Genomic DNA, 21,530 nt, shown 5'->3' on the forward strand with positions numbered 1-21,530 from the left:
GCATTGATGTTGATCTTGCTAGCCAAGCAAGTAAACTTGAACTTGACTTTGCGTACGGAAATTGCAGTCGAGTGCAGCATGCATAATGATCATTTGGGCAGCATATTGTTGAATGTTGTTGAACGTTCAGCTATAAATATCCATATTAGTGTGCTCGGAGCGCCACAGGCGGAAATCTAGACACTTTGCCACTCATCAGCAGCCACAGCAGTAGCCACAGCACCACCAACCACCACAAGCAGTGATGGCCCTTACCTCGGCCTCAGTGCGTCTCAGTGCGCCGAGAGCATTCTTCGGCTCTTCGGTTGTTCTTTTGCTCTCGTACTCTTTGATTATAAATCAAATAAATTACGTTTGCAGACACTTTGCATACTGTGCAGCGATCAAAAATGTGTTGCACGTAGTGTTGACTTGCTTATAAAAAGAGCAAGTTTTTCTACGATTATATAAAGTGCATGAAACACCTACAAATTACACAATCAACAGTTGTTGAATACGGGCAAAAACACTTAAGAGTGGAAGTTTGATTAATAAACAATCGGAGTTGTACAACACAATGAGTTTTATTCATCCCGATGCCAGTCTAATCTTGACTAAGTGCAATCCCGAACGTGAAATGGCAACGGCAAAGGAGGCTGAGGTGCGGGAGGAGGGGCTGCCGCACGAGTGTACTGCAACTGCCGCAAAAGCCAACCAAAATCAATATAAACAGCTGGTAGTGCTGTCTCCGTCTCCGTTTCAGCCTCCATCACAGTCTCCTACACGTGTCAGCAGCTCGCCACGCGACCGAGTAGAGATCAAGATTACGATGCTTAAAGTGCAGGTGATTCGTTATAGTCCATAAATGTAATTTTAAGCTGCTACGTCCGGGTTTCAACTGTATTCAAATGAATAAAGTGGAGAGTGTAGCTTTATCAATTATTGGGAGAGTACAAATCAGCCCATAATTATTTTAATATATGTGTAATTAGTTGATGTGTTGAAGTGCAGGTCGTTGAGCCCACTAACTATATACAATGGAAAACATTTGGTTTTTTGCATTATTCATTATAAACACAAACAAAACAAATACCAATAAACAATATAGAAAACGGCTAGTAATCATTTTAAACACATAATATATGTATATCCAAAAATCTAAAATCTAAATTGTTTTTGTTTGTCGAGATGCAACCAAATCGATAGTTAAAAAATATCTCATTCATAAATTTCGATTCCGCTAGGTTTATTTTTATGAAATTTACATAGAATAAACAATATACTTGAAGACAGCACTAAAAAGTGTGTTTCTCATAAAAAACAAATGAAATTAAGAGAAAGCATAGCTGAAAAGCTTTTAGTATGCCAGATAATGGCGTCGACTAGAAAAGAAGGTCGCCCCTTCAACGTTTATCAAGTTTCCTATTTGCCCTTCAGAGTTTAATTGCCGTGGATTTATTTATTACTGCAACTTATTTTATTATGGCTGCAGTTTATGACTAAACTTGAATCATCAAATCGAGCAAGATTTTCGAAGGCCACAAGTATCCACAAAGTTTTACATCAGCCTGAAGGAATGAGGCGCCTTGCGTGTCTCTAATTGCAGCGGCAATTTGCATAGCATACTAGAATAGAATAGAATTAAATCCACGCATATGATTGAGGACGAAGGCAGGACATTAACACACGCAGGCTACAAATTTAATTACAACCGTTTTGGTTTTTTCACCACAACTTTAAGACACAATATCACAAGATGTACGCAAATTAAATTGTTTGAAACTTGTTTTACATGATTTCGTTTGAGTTTTCATTTTCTTTTCAATTTTTTGCGCTGTTTACATTTTATTGTACTCAACTCGTAAACAAGTTTCGGTGGCACGTGTCGTATGCGTAATCTAATTTGCGTTCTGCACGTGGCAGAGGCAAACTTTTCGTATCTAACTGAAGTTGTTGTTCAAAAACTTATTAGCACCTGAGACTGAGCTAGTGAATTAGATTTGTAAATAAATAATTCAACGATAAATAAATAAAAAAAAACAACAAAAAGAACAAGCGCAGCGCATTCTACTAAATTAAATCACAGTATTGAATGTCTTAATAAATAAATCATTCAAATTAGATGGGTAATCGAAGGAGGCTGACGGGACTTCATTTATGAATTTTGCATTAGGCTTGAGGTGATGAATTAATTTATTAATTATTGATAATATAGCATTGCTAGAGAATTATATCAACCTTTGTTTAATATATTACATTTGATGTATTAATCAACTGTGGTCAGGAATGGAGTTTCATGTTCTTATATAGTTATACTATTATCTTATAAGCCTATAAGCATATTGACCAAGCTCTAAGATTTCCTTATTATTATTATTTCTTGGCGTTTGTCTTCAGTTCCCTTTAAAGTTTGTTGCTTAACTTTTGGTGAAGTTTCTTTAAATTGCCTCGAGCTGCTTAACAACCATTTTCAATTTGGCGCTGATGTCAACAGAGTTTTTCCAATTATAATTTCCCTTGAGCTGCGTTGCTTTACGGATTAAAGTGTAGATCCTGAGATTTACAAACAAACCTTACAATTTTCTCTTAAATAAAATTCATGTAATACTCTTGATGTCGATTTGAAAGATGGCCGTGAATTGCCTTTGAGGATTATAGTTTACGGTCTTTGTTATGCAATGGTTGTTTATTCCTTTGTTTATTTTTATTACACTGCTGTAAGTTATAATTCGAGTTGTACCAAAAAATGGGGGGAAAAAAACAAATTCAATTCATTGTTTATTGGCGCATTGCACCTGGTGACACGTGCGTCAGCAATTTAGCAATTTGTTTGGGGCTTGGTATTTGCAAATTGTTTGCAAATTGTTGAACTCTGTTAGGGGGCCACTTTTTGATGGGGTTTCCTTCTTTGTGTAGTCTATAACAAATGAAATTGTAGCCATGCACGAAACGTAATTTGCATTTAGGCAAACAATATAAATAATTTGCCAAGAGTTAATCAACAACAAAACTATTGCAAAAACAAATCAGAAAATGAACACAGCAGACAGCACGGGGCAAGTGGGCACAGTTAAGTTTCCCGAGTGGGTTGTCCACAACAGCTGTGTGTGCGAAACTTCAAAGCATCAACATCGTGCAACGAGAGTGAAAAACCCCGCACATAACTTCTGTTTTTTTTTTTTGGGGGCCAAGTTGAAACCCTGGTCATGAATGGAGCCAAAGTCAAAGTCGGAGTGTGCGTTGTGTTTGTCTGTGTCTGTTTATGCGTGGAAAAGCTTTCGCTTTTGCGCCTCGTCTTCGGGAAAAGTGCCAGGAAAAATGCCGAAGTTCGAAGTTGGCTCGTTACGGGATCCTGAGCTTTTAGCCACATTTCGGGAAATCAGTTGCGCGTTGGGCGAACGGCAGCACGAGTCGACAATTTTGTGAAAAGCGGACGCTGCCATTTTCACAAATTTTATTAACATCAAATGCTTAAAACGTTTCGGAGCCCAGCACAGGCATGGCCTGATTTTTCAAATGTGAAAAAAGCTTCAAAAATGTCAAATTTATTAAAAAATAAATATTTGATAAAGAAAAAATATTTGTTTGCATGCCCTGCCATCAAGAGACAAGCTTGAAAATGTGAAAAGTGTCTAAAATATTCTGTCAAATTGATGAAACAACAAACTGTGCAATTATAAAATATTAAAATAGCTAAATACAAAATTCTGCTTAAAAATATTTAGGCTAAGCGGCGCATGCTTGCTGAAAACAAATATTAAGCATATGTAGCATTGTGCGAGTTATATATATAAATATATCTATATATATATATATATATATTTGTATTTTGAAAATACAATCAACTTTGCACATATATAAAATTCGAATAATTCGGATGAATTGATGTATTAAGTTCGCTTAAACACTTGAGACATAAGAACGCAAATCAAAAGCGCATAAATATTTTGATAGCCACAGCTGTGGCCAGTACTGGCTGGCATGTGTGTGTGTGTGTGTGTTCGGGTGTTGTGTTAGCTGCTGCGAAAGTGAAAGTGAAAGTGCTGCCATTTGAATGAAATGCCGCCTATAATTGACAATTTAGCGGGGTAAAAAGGCGCGCTTCCGCATCCGCTTGCCGGCGGACCCTTTCCACTATGCCCACGAACATTAGCAATGGCGGCGATGGCAGCGGTAATAAAACCAATGTTGGCATTGGTCATGGTCAGGGTCTGCTCGGTAATCTGACCAACAACAGCTGCAACAACGGCTCCACCACCGGCATTGGCAGCAGTATCGAAAAGCTGGCAACACAGCCAGCGGCGACGCGAAGCGATGAAATGCGAAACGCAGCTGCCGACAATGACGATGATGAGGATAACGATGATGACGATGACGATGATGATGAGGACGAGGATGAGGATGAGGATGAGGATGAGGATGAGGAGGAGGATGAGACAACGGTACTTGCATCATTAAACTAGATATTAAACTAGATGCCCTAATCAGCCCTCCTGCTATAGACACAAAAGCAAGGGGCATAAATTGTGGCAGTTGTGCGAATTGGCTTATCTGCTGTTTGTGCCGACAGCCAAGTTAACTCGAGCGGCTGCAGATATTAGATTATCAGGCTCTTGCTGTTTGCCTGGATCTAATTAGACTCTGCGCCTGGCAACCATTGCCTTGGTTAAGTCATGCTACGTCAGCCAAATTCATAATTTAATTGCAGCCGACATTTACGGGCTTAATGCTACACTCAGAAAAACAACGCACTGTATTTTAGAAAATTGCCATGGGTAATTCAGATAATTAATCAGAAAGTATATTTAAAAAACTTAGAGGTTTTCTTTTCTTAAATTCAGGGTACTTTTTTCTAATATTCAGAATAATATTCAAAATATATCTTTATGTCTGTATAGATAATTCTTACATTCGACTTTTTTTATTCTTATTTTATGATTACACATAAGTTTTTTAGGATTTCACATATATTTAGAAATCCATCAAAACTAAGGGTAATTGTTTTTTTCTGAGTGTAGAAATAAAAAAAAACTGTGGCAGACATCTTTTAGTACCATACAAAACGTACAAATATTAAATATTTTATTCGATTAAATATGTTAATATGCTATGTACAGAGACGATCATTCATAACTGCTTAATAATATTCAATTGAATAATTTGTATATAATTATTTCTATTATTATACCATAAAAGGTTGTTTAATAAGCACTTTAAGGTTGCTGTTTATTTTTTAGTGTCGCTGCAATTCACGAGTTATCGCTGCATAAATATTTGAATTTATGATTAAATTTTGAGTTAAATTCATGAATGAATTCTTGTAATAAGCACTGTAATAAGGGTTTCTCCGTTTGCCCATTATATATGGGCCAGCGCTTAGTTTGATAAAGTTGGCGAGTTTTGTCAGGCACATTTTTGTGTCCTCGCAAACCAACTCCTCCGGCGAGGTCTCAACAATGTATGCCTACTTAAGCAGAACAGGGCCTGCATGACAGTCCACAATTAATCACAACTTTTTAAATTATTTACACAGTATACCATGTATATAATATATATATTTACTCCCTCCAAACCGCAACAAAACCCAGCGAGACTAATGAACTTTAATGAGAAGCGTGGCTGCGGTGTGAAAAAATTGCAAAACGGCGACATTTTGAAGAATGCTTTAAAAAGCTGACCCGACAATAAATTCAAATAGCTAGCCTTATAAATTTTCATAAGTAAATAAATATATATAAATCATACTCTATGTGTGTCTGGGGACTGTCGAGGATATACTTCTCTGCAGTCATCTAGTAATATATTTATATAAGTTTACACTTTTTTTCTGCTGCTCCAAGTACATTTTTGCCAGGATAGAGCTTTGTCTGTGCAGCTGTTTTGTATGAAAATTATTTAACAGTGAATGACATCAGCGAACAGAAAAAAAGGCAGAGCTGAAAACAATACAAAACCAGTTGAATTTCACGATTTGCTTCTTAATTAAGTGTTGTGACGCAGTCGTATGCGTAATATTTGCATTGCTCTTTAATTACAGTCGGTGAGGGACACACGTGCCGCTTCGACAGCTGATAAGACCTCACTGGTAATCCATTTAGGGAAGGGTATCTACGAGTATCTAACAACTCTTTAATATATGTGGAGTTGAAGCAAGTTTCGCTTAGGCCACTTTTCATGAATTTTCAACTTAATTTCACATGGGATACACGTTCGTTAAGTCTGTACAAATTACCCACGGAATCTGATTTATGTAAATTGTGTTTTTCGGAGTTTTTCTTTTACTAAAGCAGGGAAAAGGAACAGCAGGAGCAAAGATCGTGTCCTGCATACAGTGTACATAAAATACATATATATATATATATACACTTTTTTATTTTATACATGTCGAATAGTTTGAGAATTAATCGAATTGCATATTCTTGACACATAATAGCAGATATAGGAAAAGTGGCAGCTCGACTGCTGAATGATGTGTTTCCAATTGAAAACCGTTGGCAAAATCAACCGTCTTACATTAATACATTTATTTTTCTATATTCAATAAAAATTTGGTGAACTTTGAACTTAAACTGTAGGATTAATCGATTTTTTTTCGATTTAGACGTGAGAAAATGCTTAGGGGTTCAGCTTCCAAAATATTTGCTAATATTCCAACATCATTTTCGCTCGTGGGCGAGTCTAGGCCAATCATTCCACTTTATCAAACTTTATTTACTTATTTATATCGATTTACCTATGTATTTCTATATGTTTGACATTTCAATATTAGGTGTATGCAAAGCAATTTGCATGCGGTTGTCAAAAGCTGTTGAAGCTGTTAAGGGGAGACAAAACAAATTTACATAGCTTTGCCTGAACCGAACCAAAATGACAACTCCCAATAAACTAAACGCAGAAATTGCAAAAGGAAGGAGTGCGGAAATAAGCCTAAATTGCATATGGCCAAGAGGCAAAAGAGCTTTTTTTTTTGGGTATTTGTTATGCTAATTGCACATTCGGAACAGTTTCACGCACTGATGCTGGCCCAAAACTGTTATACGCAAAGTATCTCATAAAAGGCAAATGTGTACACGCACACAAAGAAACAAGCACACACACACATATACACATACACACACACACAGAGACATACACACACCCGCACACATACACGTATACGGCCATAAAGATAGAGGCAACAAATCTGGGGAAAGTGGACACTTTTATGGTACAAACAAAAACTTTGTTGTTCGCCAAATACGAAAACAAACTGATGAGCAAACTTTATCGACTGTGGACCTAACCATTTAGTCTGCCTCTTGGCCTAGGTCAAAGTTCGTTAGTGGAATCAGCTCAAAACTGGGCAAAAGTTACAGCTGAGCTCGACAAATGCTCATTTAAATTTAAAATAGGAAGTCTACTCCAACCGTTCGCCTTTTAATTGCCTTTATTTTATTTAGTTCTGCTCGAGTGCCTTTCGATTTCAGCTGCTATTGCTTTTTTCGTGTTTTTTTGTTGTTATTGTTGCTTCACCCCTGGATACATTTTCCATGACGTTTCATTTGCGTTCCTCGAGTTCTGTGAACCCCGTGGCGAGCAATGAACTTAAGCCGATTTGCGGTCAGGAACTTTAAATATTTTATTATAGAGAACAAACAAGACTGTATCCAAGAGATACAGATTTCAATGATACTTGTGGAATTTCGCCTTTAATCAGACGCTAAGAACGCTTTGAAGTTGGATGCAAAACAACTTCAACTTAGGATTTGCCTCACAATGCCCCACTGAATTCCAACTAAATCAAGGCATGAGGTGAAAGTGAAAGCAAAAGCAAAAAGCAACGCCTCTTTTATTTGAGTGTGTGTGTGTGTGTGTATTTTTCGCTTGCCTAAGCCAAATTATATATATTAAATCAGCCCATTTTCGTTTTACGTGCTTTTCGCCCCTTTTCAGCTAATCAGCAAGACTTGGCACTCGAAACTTTAATCACTGAGCCTGAACAATGCAATTTACGTTTAACAAAAGAAATTGAAACCAATTTATCAGTGACAAAGGAGCCATGCATAAATTATGCTCTGGTTTTTTTTTTTGTTGCCAACAAACACGTCCCAAAATTGACAGCTTAACAAACAAGTTTTGGCTAGTCGCGATAAGTTGCGCACAGCAAAACGATATAAATTATGTATGCTGTTTGCAAAACTTGTTTGACCTTATATTTTTTTCAAATTATATTGATATTTAGTGTATGCAAATGAAGTTGATCGATATTTACTGCATGCAAATCACATAGAGAGGGAGAGAGAGATACACCTTTGATTCTTTGCAGACCTTGCTAATATACACGCAATGTCGTGCGACTGTTCATCAAAATCATAATTCACATAACGAATATAATAGGGAATGGTTTGCACAAATTGCCGCAATTATTATCGCTCAGAGTTATAAATGAATTAGGTCCGAACAATGGCAAAAGTTTATTCACGAAACACTTGTGCAAATAAATGACAGGAAATGAGCTGCTCGCTCTAGCAAAAGTGTTCCAAGCCGGCGACCAAACACAATTTGTCTCCCAGTTCCCAGTTGGCAGCAACATTAAACGGCAATTGAGCTGTTTACTATGAAATGGATGGACAGGATATTCAGACTGACACATGCAAGTGGCTCTTTGAATTGATATGTATCGTGAAATATATATTGCATACTTTTCAGCTGAGTTGCGCAATGTGTTTTCTATCCAGCATGCTAAACATTCAGAGAGAGCTTTAAGACCCAAAACAGATGCCAAGTACTTAAGAACATTATTTTATTGCCACAACTCGCAAATTGATAATTATGTTAATGCACTTAAAAGGCAGTCAGTCTGGCAAACAAAATTAAATAATAACATCCATTTTAAGGCTGACTAAACAAATTTAAATTCAATTCCAATATTTGCCAAGACGAAAATTAAATTTGCATTAGGCCACGATGACAAAAATATAATAAACATAATAAGATCGAATAAGCACTCATCGATTTTTGCTGACTTTCCACAAAATTTGCGGCATTTGCCACTTAATGTTAAGACTAAAAGGTTTTGCATTGATTTATGGGCTTTCGACATGCAAATGAAGTGAATTTAAAGAATTAAGAGCTCACATAGAAAAGGATTACCAAAATGCGGTTGAGTAGCTTGGAAATAGTTTACTCATCAAATGTTGTGATTTATTTTATGACTTCCCATGACATAAATCAGATGCATAGCATATAATTAATTGAGTGTGTGTGCGTGAGTATTTCCCTTAAGCGAATTTGGTTAGGATTCATAGGGAACACAATCGATTCAATTAACAGCAGTGTGTAGTTTTAGTATGCAAATCGTTTATAAATGTGCACAGTCAGCTTCAGGCCAAAAACATTGACAAGGAGGCTGACGAAGGAGGAAATTGATGCCTACTTTGCAGCGTTCGAATTTTTCATCAATACTTGATTGTGTATTATACATACATACATATATACAAATGAAAGCCCGTCCATCTATAGACGAAATCAAGGACAAATGATTCATTGTTTTCTTGCTTGAGCACGAAGGTAGCCAAATATTTTTGTTGTTTATGCAGAGCTAAAAAGAACGAAGCAAAAAAATAATAACGTTAACATACAAAAAAAACATAAGCATTTGAGTTGTAATTTGTGTGTATTTCCCCAACTGCGTCTTCTTTGCCTTGGCAATGTCGATTTCCCGTTCGTTGCCTCGCCAATCAACAATAACAAAATAATCCAAATCAGAGCTTTTGGGAAATATATAGGAAAAGGCCCAAATGCCGATATATATTTTTGTGTGGGCGAAGAAATGTTAGGCAAGTGGGAGAAACAATGCAACATATTTATTTTGTTTGACTGTTTGACATCCTGATGTGTTTGGCCTTAAGCTTTTCATATAAATACTTTGAAATTTCTTTGGCTAAACGAAGAAAGTGAAGGATTGGCTTTTTGGATCAAGTGATTGATTTATATATCTAGATATAAGTACAGGTATATTTATAAGAAACCAGCAAATATATATATTTACATACATAATATTGTAACTAGTCGAGTTCCATCTAAAACCATATAAAAGGTTCAAGTCTTCTTGAATGCACATATAACATTAGTTTATGGAAAAAAACTCAATTATATTTCAATGTCGAAGTCCAAGTGAAACCTCTCAACGAACAGACCCAAGCAGCCTCCAACTGTGGTCCCTTTTTGTTTCGTCCTTTTTTTATTTGGTGTATCCTTGTCAATATTTATGGCATGTCTGGCAATAAAAATGTAGTCGTATTTGTTTTGCTGGGGCTTCGTTTTGTCCAACTGTGGCACAGCTGCATATAAACTGTTTTCCAATTGAATTTACTGATCAAATTTAATGTTCTCTATGCCAATGCTCATAATAATAATAATAGTAATTATGTTTCTTTTTTTTTTTTGGTGATACCTTGAACACAATGAAATTCAGCTGTCGAAATCATGCCAAGCGAAATAAAATATGACAAAAAAAAACACCTGCACAAACAGTTTGTTAGCCAACATGTGAATAAAGTTATTGAAGCAGAAGCAGAGAGTCGCAGAGAAAATAAAATTTTTGCTATTGACACAGCTCATTAATTAGTTGCTTGAAGTCTGCAGTCATTAAATATTTCTTTTGTCTAATTTTGACTTTTATGTTTCAGTTCTCCGAAATCTTTTCTTGAGCATTGCTGGATGGGTTCTTAATTCTAAATTCTGCGAATATCATTTTGCTTAATTAGAGATGATATTTATGATTGAAGTTGATTGCACAAGAACACCTACCTAATAAAATTAATTATTTTGTATTTGCCAACATATTTCTCAGCTATTCTTCTTCTGTCCACATCTTAAATTTTGATGTTATTTCTATATAAAAAGAAATTGATTGTTTGCTTGATTGGTTTGTTCCATTATCACTAGTTGCCCAAAACCTTTTCACATTGACTTTTTTCAAACTATATATATATATATTTTTTTTTTATGTACTGTTATTCAACACGCATTTCAACACACTCGCACACACACGTACATTAATAACAATTCCCTAGATAATACGTATACGCCATGCTGTGCCAAATTGTTCTGACAGCTTTTCGGGCGCCAATTTTGATGTTTTTGTTTGAATTAATGTGCCACTCGTAAGCAAATTTGCATACACGTGCCCCAGCCTAGCGCCACAGAACTCAGCTCTCGCGCCACATGCCATAAATCAACGCCTATCAATATTCCAAAAATGTGGAAGCTGCTGTTCTTTATTATTATCAGCTCATTGCAACTCTTTGGTTTGATCAGCTGTGCAAAAGTAAAATAATGAAATATTCAATTGTGACTAGTGTCTGGGCCAATGTCTAGCCATAATTAAGTTCGTGTCAATTGCCAGTTTCATGGCTAGTTCTAAATAAATAATATCAGCTAAACACGTTTCTATTTTCTGGTTGGACAAAAAAGCTGACTAAGCCAGAACCTTGCCAGAGGTGAATACTACTTATTTACTCTTCTATATATATATATATATACAGGTATATATATATAATTATAGATATGTATATATAGAACAAGGCTTTTGAGAAATGTTTAACATTTGCTGAGATTAAAGTTGCTAACAAAATGGTGCCTATCTTAAAGAAAAGTTCAATAGGTTCTTTTCGAATATATATTTATCTATATACATATATATATTCTTTTGAATTTGTGTAGATAACTGATTTTCTTAGGCTATGCTTGAGTGACTTTAACTGTTTCATTACACAGTATATATATATATATATATATATGTATCTATCCATTTAGAATCCTCAGGTTGTTCTGGTTTGGGTACAAGATGTCAACAGCTTGGTGCTTTCACATGACATGATAATGATAGTCAAGAAAATATCTTGGGAGTGAGCGTTGACAAAGGCTGACAAAAGGGGGTGCAGTGGGCAGAAGGAGGGATTGCTTTGCTTAGTCTATCTTTGAATTTGGTATGCAGCTGCTTCAGCTTTGTTCCATTTAACTTTGCCGCCTAAGGCTGTCAACGGAAGCTCGAAGAAAAACACCTGAGCAGGTGAAATCACGCCCAAGCACACACGCACACTTGATAGGTGCATGAGTGTGTGTGTGTGTGTATGTGTGTGTTTGTATCTTGGGCATGTGTGCTGCTGTTGCTACCTGGGCGAACAATTAATAATTCATTAGGCAAGTATAATGGCCAATGGATACAAGGACAAAAGAGCAGTCCACAACAACATACATGTATAGTAGTATATATATATATGTCCTGGGCAACCAAAGATAAGATCATCTTGTGCTGCTGCCAATTAGCTCCTACTGAATTTAAGTTTAATATATCAATTAGCTGGGTTATGCCTTTTGCCTGCCATTAAACTTTATCCTTGCTGCCTGTCATTAATCATCAAAGGCAACAAAAGATAAAAATGAAAGCATTTTCGGCAACTTAACTTTGTTTATAGTCTGAAATATTTGTATTTTTTTTTGTATTTTTGCCAGGTTTTAAAACGTTTTTTCCATGTATATATTACTGTCAGACTACTCATGATATTTAAATAGATTGACAAGCCAACGATTCGTGGAAATCAACAGTGTTAAGTATTTAATACAGCTGTGTCGAAAGGATTGTGAAATGTGCGAAGCTGTGATTTGAGTCTAACTGACAGTTGATATTGAGTCGTATATATATACCCATTAAAAACGAGGAAAAGGGTTTAATGAAATTGTGCAATTTATATAAAAAATACCCTGACATTAGTATTGAGCAACTGTACAAATTTCATAAGCCTCGAACAAGAAACAAAGGTTTTGTGAATCAAAACATATGTATATATATATATATATATATATATATAGATATCAGGGTATCACCTAGTCGAGCTGTCTCGAATACATACTGCATTCTAATTTGTTTGTTTTCAACTTTATAGCTCACTGCAGACAGTGTCTTGAATTATTTGCATTGACTGAGTCTAGATTCTAGAGTTATGTAAAATGGCGAAATATCTAACAGAATAGTAGAAGAAATACCTAAGAACAGAAATAAAAGACATAGAAATATTTTTGAAAATTCGATAAAATTCCATCATTAATTCAAAATAAATGCAAATAATTTCTAAAAATTTATTAAAATTTTTACTAAAATTAGTAAAAGCAATGCACAAAGTAAATTTGAATTTTTACCACATATAAAAATAAACATTATTTCAGGATTGTAACACTTCTCAGAAAGAGATACTTGATAAGATCCTCAACTAATATATTCACAGCATTTCGAATTCTCAGAAGGAGGTGAAAATAAATTTGCAATAGTTTCCCAATGTTCGTAATTGCATAGCAATTTTTCGGTGAAATGTATTTACTTTCATCGTAAACTAAATAAATTTCTGGCAATTGGATACTTCCTGGAAATGCACACAACATAAAAAAAATCAGATGTCAAGCAAAACAAGCCCCTGAATTGACTGTATATTAAATTAAACTGGGGGCATAATAAATAAGCCAATGATATATTCAGGAGGGCAATATTAACCCAGTTGTTATTGTAATCTATAGTAAAAAAAAATGCGGCTTATGCCAAAGAACTCAGTTGGCCAATCTGGCATATACTTAATGACATTAGATAGAACCTAATAGACGAATTCCCAGAGGGGAGAACAAAATCAATTTCCTGCAAGACATAAGCACATTATTATTATTTGCTTGCGAAAAGCAATGAAGAGTGCAAATAGTTGATATCTATTACTATTAATCGCAGTAAACAAAAAAAAGCAGAGGCGAATTAATAAGCAGAGAAAAAGCACAAAAAAATATCAATAAGGGAAATGGCTTAAAGCGAACACTCTGCGTGTCCTGTCAGTCATCCATTGCCAAGGATTAGGGAGCAGGGAGTTGGGAGTCGGGAGCCAGGATGCCATTGTCAAACTGACGGCAGCTTTTGAATTATTAATGGCTGGATTATTTGGATTTTTTGCGCTTATTAAAATGCGAAATCGAACGAATTGTGTGCAGTGACAGGCATAAATATCCGTTGGGAATCGCTCTGGCACTTTATTGAAAAGTTCCACTTAAGGGATGGTGTAATACAATTATTGATGAATTTTTTTTAGCAACTTTAAAAATGTCTCAATACAAACTTTTATCTTTTACAATAAAAAATGAATGTAATTGTAAGAAGAAAAAGTTTGAATTGAATATATTTTCAATACGATTATTTTTTATCAAAAGTAAAAGTATATTAAAAAAGATGTAATTTAATTGCAATCAATAGAAACTCCAACACGATTTATGCTATAAGCCCAGGCAATAAAATGTGTATAAATTGTATATGAAAATCAATTAACTAAGTTAATTAACAAATCTCTGTAGAAAAACACCTCTTTTGACACTCTCTATGTGTGTGTGTGTGTGTGGGAGTAAATGCTAATGACACTCTGACAGGCTAGTGGCAATTGGACAAAGCCCACCAACGCCCAGCAGCGACACGCCCCATAAATCAGTTGACAGTTTGAATTTACTGTTGAAATCGGTTTCACACAGCACACTGCTATGAGTAATACATATTTAATTATCTAAACAATATCAACACTTGTTTCCACACTTCGCCATGACTCAATGCATCTGATGCGGCGGGTTCAATAGAACTACTTATATGGGGGAACGCTGTATTGAACCTGTCACTGTCACGTGACCACCTGCAAAACAATACAAAAAATAAGAAAAGGTTCATTTACTTGCAGCTATTTACTGTTTACGACTGCCAATCAGCCGGTGCTCGGCATTTGGCGTTTAGCGTCAAAACCATTGCTACTGTTTGCGCAAGTGTCTGTCCGAATATATAAATAAGTCGATTCCAGCAATCAGACTGAACAATCGCCCGTTAAATGAACCAACTTCGATATTTATTTAACTGATTGTAAAAATAGACCGAAAGTTTAGCGGCTCTTCGAGCAGAACTCTTGCATATTTCTAGGCTGACAATGAATGACCTTTCACATGCAAAATGGAAATTCAAAATCTATTTTTAAATGCTGCGATTTTTTTCATTGAATTTCTGTCTGATTTTCTTTTGTATTTTCATACATTTGTTTAATTTATGCATGGCATGAAACTGATATGGAAAGCTGTTCAAATGCACTATGCATATATATCTAATGCTTCGATACGATCTGACACTTTAATCAAGGTCAGTTTTCCCAGTATACATAGTTAGTATACATATATGTTCCCATAATATAGCTGACATATACATAAGCCAAATTCCTTTGGGACAGATGCACACACCCTACTTTATTTTATAATACATAAGTGAAGTATAAAAATAGGTCAGAGAGCAGCATGGTCAACAACAACCCGCTAACACAAAACATACTTTAGTGTTTTGACTCACGAAACAAAGAACCAAAAAAAATATAATGACAAAATAAAAATGCGACAGTAAAAAAAAAGAGGAGCACAGCTGAAAATGTGAGCAATTGTTGTCATATTCCTCGAAAATACATACATATAGAAATACATACATACAGCTTCAAGGGTTTGTGTCTTTTTGTTAGCTAAGGGTTCTTTTATATACCCTGAACACATTAAAAATTTATAGAAAGGGTATAATGGTTTTGTGCAAATGGTTGCAACAGTTAGAAGGCAGCATCTCCGACCCCTTAAAGTATAAATATTCTTGATCAGGGTCAAAAGCCGAGACGATTTAGATTTCAGAGACTTTAAGAGCTACAGATTACAAATTTGAGTTATAGGTTCTCTAATGCTCCACCCAGATCAAGTTTATCGATATCTGTCTCAGTTTCGCGAATATATATATATAGATACATAGCATAGCAATAAAAATTGTGCTTGTGAATAAAAACATGCGCTGCCTTATCTTATTTTTACTCTTCAGCACCTGTGCCAGCCATAAAAAGTGAGAAGACTTCCACTCATGCTTATATGTAAAACTTGCTTGAGTGTGCAAAACTTTTAAAGTGATATCTTGGCAATAAAACTGGAATTTATTAAACAGGTTGGCTTAGGCTATATCGGAGCGAGCTCACTCGACTACAGCATTTTTGCTTGTTTCTTGTTGAGGGGGTCACTTATAAAGCATGCAATGAAATTGCCAAGCAAAAAGACTTGACAAACTCAAGAGTTGTGAGCAATTTTGCAAATGAGAGTAAAGAACGTTTTTTTTTAAAGTAGAACATATCTATTACAGTGACACAAAAGGGGGTGGAGGAATGCGCTGATTGGGTATGATTTATTAGAAGATGCGCTATAGCAAAGTGTGATATTATATATAATTATATATATATATTGCTTAGGTAATTTATTGTAAATATTTTATTTATTTGAAAGCTAAAGATGCAAAATGTGATTTATTTGAGAGCTAAAGATGCAAAATGTGATTTATTTATAGAAATATCTATCCCGAATTCGATATGTAAAAGCTACTATATTTTCAGAAATAATTTAAATTTAGTACAGATTTTAAAAGACTAGAAAATAAATATGTGCCATAGATTTGTTTAATAATTGAATATGCCAAAGTCGTATGTTATTATTGATGTTAATGCCACTGAAATTGGACTTAATGTCGCCCCTTATTTAATCCTTTGTTAACCCACTAGCTTGCCCAAAGGGGTGTGCGAGCTGTGTGGTTAAATATTTACAGCTGATTTAATGACTGTCATGGGTCGCCGCAATGGAAAATACACAAAAACAAAGTGTTGCAATGAATGTGGGACGCGGCGTATGCGTAATGTGAAAATGTACAAGAGAACGCGTACAAAAATCAATAACAATGCATGAGTCGTGAGAGCTTGACGGAAAGATACCCTGAATTTTACGCTGAATAAATCACATATTCCAATTTTGTTGCTTATACAAATATATACAGTTGCTATCGGTAATCGATTTTTATCGATATTCGTGAGTTGGGAGAGTCATCAGACAGTTATGACTCGGCTATAGATGCTGGTCCATAACATATATATATATATATATCCTTTATAGCTTCGCAGCTGACTTCTTCTGTCTATTACATACTTGTGCACAACTTCATTCTATCCTTTGAACACGTTTTTAAAAGGGCATATAAAAGTTCTCCATATTCAGTACGTGTATGCAGGGCAGATTGCGCCCATTAAGAGCCTGACCTGTTTCTGAGGACGTTGCCAAGGACATGACTGACTGAAGCAGCTGCCGGCTGTCGACTTTCACAAAAGGTTCCCTTGAATTGCAATCATATCATTGATGACCAGCTTGTGGCTGGGGGTGTGTGTGTTGGTGTGAGTTTGTGTGTGTGGGAGGATGTGGGGGTGTGAGTGAGTGTGTGCTGTCTAGTTTTCTCAATTACCACAGTGTCTGACTGTGGCTTTGAGTCTGAAATTACTCGAATAGAGCACTATAAATAGAGATTGGCCAACGCAGAGCAATGAAGAACTTGTGCTGGCTTTGCGCAAATGCAATTTATATTCATTAATCCTGGATTCGGGGGGGGATGCATCTCATTTGATTCTAGGGGAAACAGCCCTTGACACCAGACGTGCTGCCCCGTTGAGAATGGATGAAATGTAGGCACTCGAATCCCACACGATGAAGTCTCAATAAACGCACTTGAGTCGATCCCATGCCACATATATCAAACACTTGACATATTCAAGGGTATGTCCATAATGTGTGTGGTTATAAAAGTAGTTGGCATAGCTGTGGTCAATGCTAGTTTTGGGTCGATAGAATTTCAGACTTAATTCAATGAAGATAGTTTTCATATGTTATTCATAGAACTTTACTGTGCACAAAATGAACATTTCGATTAAAATACTTTTGCAGACACTTGTCACAAGAGGACGAATGAAATTTGAATTTGAGTTCAACTTAAAGTTAAAGTAACAAGTGCAAATTAAATTTCAAACTTGAGGTTGAACTGATTTTAGTTTAAATTTAATTAACAAAATTGAAATCAGCTTTTAAATAGTTTTGAATTGAAAAGAAAGCATTTGCGTTGCTGATAATTTCCTATTGATGATTTCATAACTAATTTATATTTTGCTCATTCGCTTTACAGGCTGAATCACCACTACTGCCCCTGAGGGAGGAAGACGGGTCGACGCCCCGTCGAGCAAGCAATCCACACATATCAGTAACCACTGTAAAGAATAGAAACGAAACCGTTACTCCACACACGCCCAGTGCCACGCCCAACGAGTGCCGACGTCGCAGCTCGCTGACCAACTTTCCGCCATCGCCAACGCTCCACATCCAGGAAACTAGCGAACCCAACAACAACAACAGCAGCAATAACAACAATAACAACAACACCAATAACAACGAGGAGGAGTTTTACACACAGACTCCAACGCATAAGCATACGCCGGATTGCAAACATTATCCGTACGACACTTTTGCACGGCTCGAGGGCAAGTCAGAGAGGCCGAATACGAAAATGCAGAGCAAAGTGGATGCAGTGGGCCGCATTACCGGCCATTGGGGCAAATGGCAGCTGCGCACTGTGCTGCTAATCTTTTTATGCAAAATACCCTCATCATGGTTCATGGCATGCATTATATTTACGGCACCGGCACCACGGCACGGTGAATTCTTTTGCAAGCCACCCACAGACTTGGGTGCACAGAATCAGACGCAGTGGATCAAAGTGTCGCATCCGCAAAAGGAGGAGAAGGAGGATCAGGAGTTTACCATTGATTTCTGCAATGTGTACGAGGATGCGCAGGAGCATGCGCATCACTACTACAAATATGAGGACAGCGCCAAGGAGCCGCGCGTCTGGGAGAAGCCACACAATCGCTCCAATTTGATACCCTGCACAGAGTTCCAGCACGAGAGCAACTACCAATCGGTGGTCACCCAATACGATTTGGTTTGCTCGCGCGACATCCTCGTCTCGGTTACACAGTTCTTCCATTTGTTTGGTGTACTCACCGGCGGCATCCTGGCCAATCATTTGTTAAAATAGTAAGTCTGATTTATGGTGTTCTTTTTCGAAAATATATCGATAATTTTCATTTGACATTTTGCAGCTTCAGTCCACGCAGCGTTATGCTCTTTGGCATGATCACCCAAATCTTTTGCGGCAATCTAACGGGTCATGTCGCCTCTTATGAGCTGCATGTATTCTTCCGTTGCCTCTCTGCTGTCTGCTGCGCTCAAATGTACACCGCCGGTGGCATGATAAGTAAGTTTGCCATTACACAGCACTTTTTCTAACAATATCGATATAACTACAACTGTTACTGTTTCCAGTGTCGGACATCACGGGCGGCAAATATCGCACATGTGTCTCAACACTGTTCGAGCAATTCTGGTCGATTGGCGTTATGATGTTGCCGGGTGTGGCTAGTTTCTGGTCCAGTTGGTCGCACCTCTATATGGCCATCTCCTGGCCCACAGTGATACTCATCTATTTGTGGCAGTAAGTAACCTTTCTGTTTAAAATTGGGTTTTGAATCCATAGTGTTAAATAGCAGTTAGCATTTTTAGTATGGTGAATTTTTAAATTTAAATAGACCGACCCATAACAAAGATTTGAGATTTGAAATTAACCAATTAAACCTTTGTTTTGTAGATGGATACCCGACTCGCCGCGCTGGATGATTGATCGAGGACGTGTACAGGATGCCAAAAAGATATTGCTCGAATGCGCCGAAATGAATGGCACACGGCTCAGTCTTCCCCACGACATTGATCAGCAGCTGGAGTTGCAAGCACAAACAGCCATGGATGCCCCACCGCCCGCCGGTTGGTGGACCATCTGGAAGGGTAAGAAGGCTGTGCGTCACATAATCTGTGTACATCTCTCGTGGTCGCTATACATCAGCGTCTACTATGGCTGTCTGCTGAACATTCGCTCCTTCAGTCGCGAGCATCTGTATATCAACACATTTGTGGCTGGGTTCAGTGAGATGATTGGCACCTTTATTGGACTGTATCTGATAATGAAAACGACTCGTAAGTGGCTCTGGGCAGGCATATTTAATATACTGGCTGGCTTCTTTGCGTGGTGCTGTTGGCTGGTGCCGAAGCCGGGTGACGTTTCGCTGGATGCGAATGTTGCCATGCTCATGTGTACGGCTATGATCTCCAAAATTGCCATTTCCACATCACTCTCCATACTGACGACGAGCACCGTCGAACTGGTCGATCCCGAGAAGCGCAAGATTCTCGCCTTCTCGACGATATGCTGGGCTCGTTTCTGGCTGCTGGGTGCACCGTTCATTGGTGCCTTGGTTGTCGTTGGCCAATTGATACCACAGACTTCCTACACCGCCCTCGCCATCATTGGCGGCATCTGCATGTGCTTGATCAGTAGTCCGCGCACACATCCCATCTCCAGGCCGGCGTCGCCAGTATCGCATGTCGCCCAGAATATGGCCACACAATTTACGGTTATCGAGGGCATGGACAATAAGGGCTATGAGCCTAGTTCGAACTCGAGTACCATCTGTGCGACGAACAGTTTTAGAAAAATGGCATCACCACAATCGAATCTACCTCCACAACTAATGCCGGGCATTTGGACGACAAAGATACATGAGGACGGGCCCCCAATGTGATATCTATATGCAAAGTGAGGTTAGGGCAACAGCAACAAACACAAAAAAAAAAACAAATAGAAAAAGTAAAGTTAGAATTATTGATTTGTGTAACAACAAATCAAAACAGTTCAATCTAGTTATTTGATACACTGTCTTCTTATGTGCTATATATATACATATACACAGATGTAACTATCAGGTATCTTCGAGAACCAAAAACTTTTGTAATTGCACATTAACAAAACAAAAAAAACTTTTGCTATTTAAACTTCAAGCGCTATTCGCTTTGAGCAGAGTTATTCACATGCCCCCAATTTACAAATGAACTCAACTGACAACCACAAAAAAAAAAGAAATATAGACAAACCTAAAATGAATGCTCAAAAAATGAGAATATAATTAAATATAAAAACATTAAAAAATGGCAAAGATACATTTTTAAGTAGTCAAAGTTTTAAGCCTAAAACTATATATTTAATATAAATACTATTTGATTTCAATTAGAGAAAAGACGCTCGTAGGTAACAAACATATAGAAATGAATATAACTCTAAGTTTTAGAAAATATTTGCAAACTAATTTTGATCAATCATAAAGACACATAAAAACCACATACCAGGTCTGGAAGTAGACAAATAATATCTATATATATTTATATATATATGTATATAGCATCGTAAGACAAATGTGGAACATGCGGAGAGAATGAAGGCCAGTATTAATCTGAATGTGTAACATATGTCTCAAATCCAACAATGTACATACAAACATACTAATACGTAATTACATATATATATATATACATATATATATATATATATATATATATATATATATATATAACGCATTGTTTCCTATTAACTAATATCAACCAAAACTGATGATAATATATTTGTACTTACAAAGTCCTCTTGAGAACCCTGTAACTGTTCCACATTTAAGTGATTGTGTTGAAAACACCTGGAGAGAATTACATGAAAAGACATATAAGTAGTTACACTTAATTCT

The 21,530-nt window shown here is 36.7% G+C and overlaps 1 protein-coding gene across 1 annotated transcript; it reads left to right on the plus strand.

The window, feature by feature from the left end:
* The first annotated feature begins 269 nt into the window (after window positions 1-269).
* On the plus strand, window positions 270-20,908 carry LOC6567476 (solute carrier family 22 member 3). The gene is made up of 5 exons (XM_032740192.1): window positions 270-823; window positions 18,035-18,942; window positions 19,008-19,162; window positions 19,231-19,399; window positions 19,553-20,908. Exons 1-5 carry the CDS (start codon window positions 557-559, stop codon window positions 20,538-20,540), a joined length of 2,487 nt encoding a protein of 828 aa, XP_032596083.1. The 5' UTR covers window positions 270-556; the 3' UTR covers window positions 20,541-20,908.
* The last annotated feature ends 622 nt before the right edge of the window (window positions 20,909-21,530 follow it).

The sequence above is a fragment of the Drosophila grimshawi genome, unplaced genomic scaffold (assembly GCF_018153295.1).
Source record: "Drosophila grimshawi isolate 15287-2541.00 unplaced genomic scaffold, ASM1815329v1 contig_311, whole genome shotgun sequence".
Taxonomy (NCBI): domain Eukaryota; kingdom Metazoa; phylum Arthropoda; class Insecta; order Diptera; family Drosophilidae; genus Drosophila; species Drosophila grimshawi.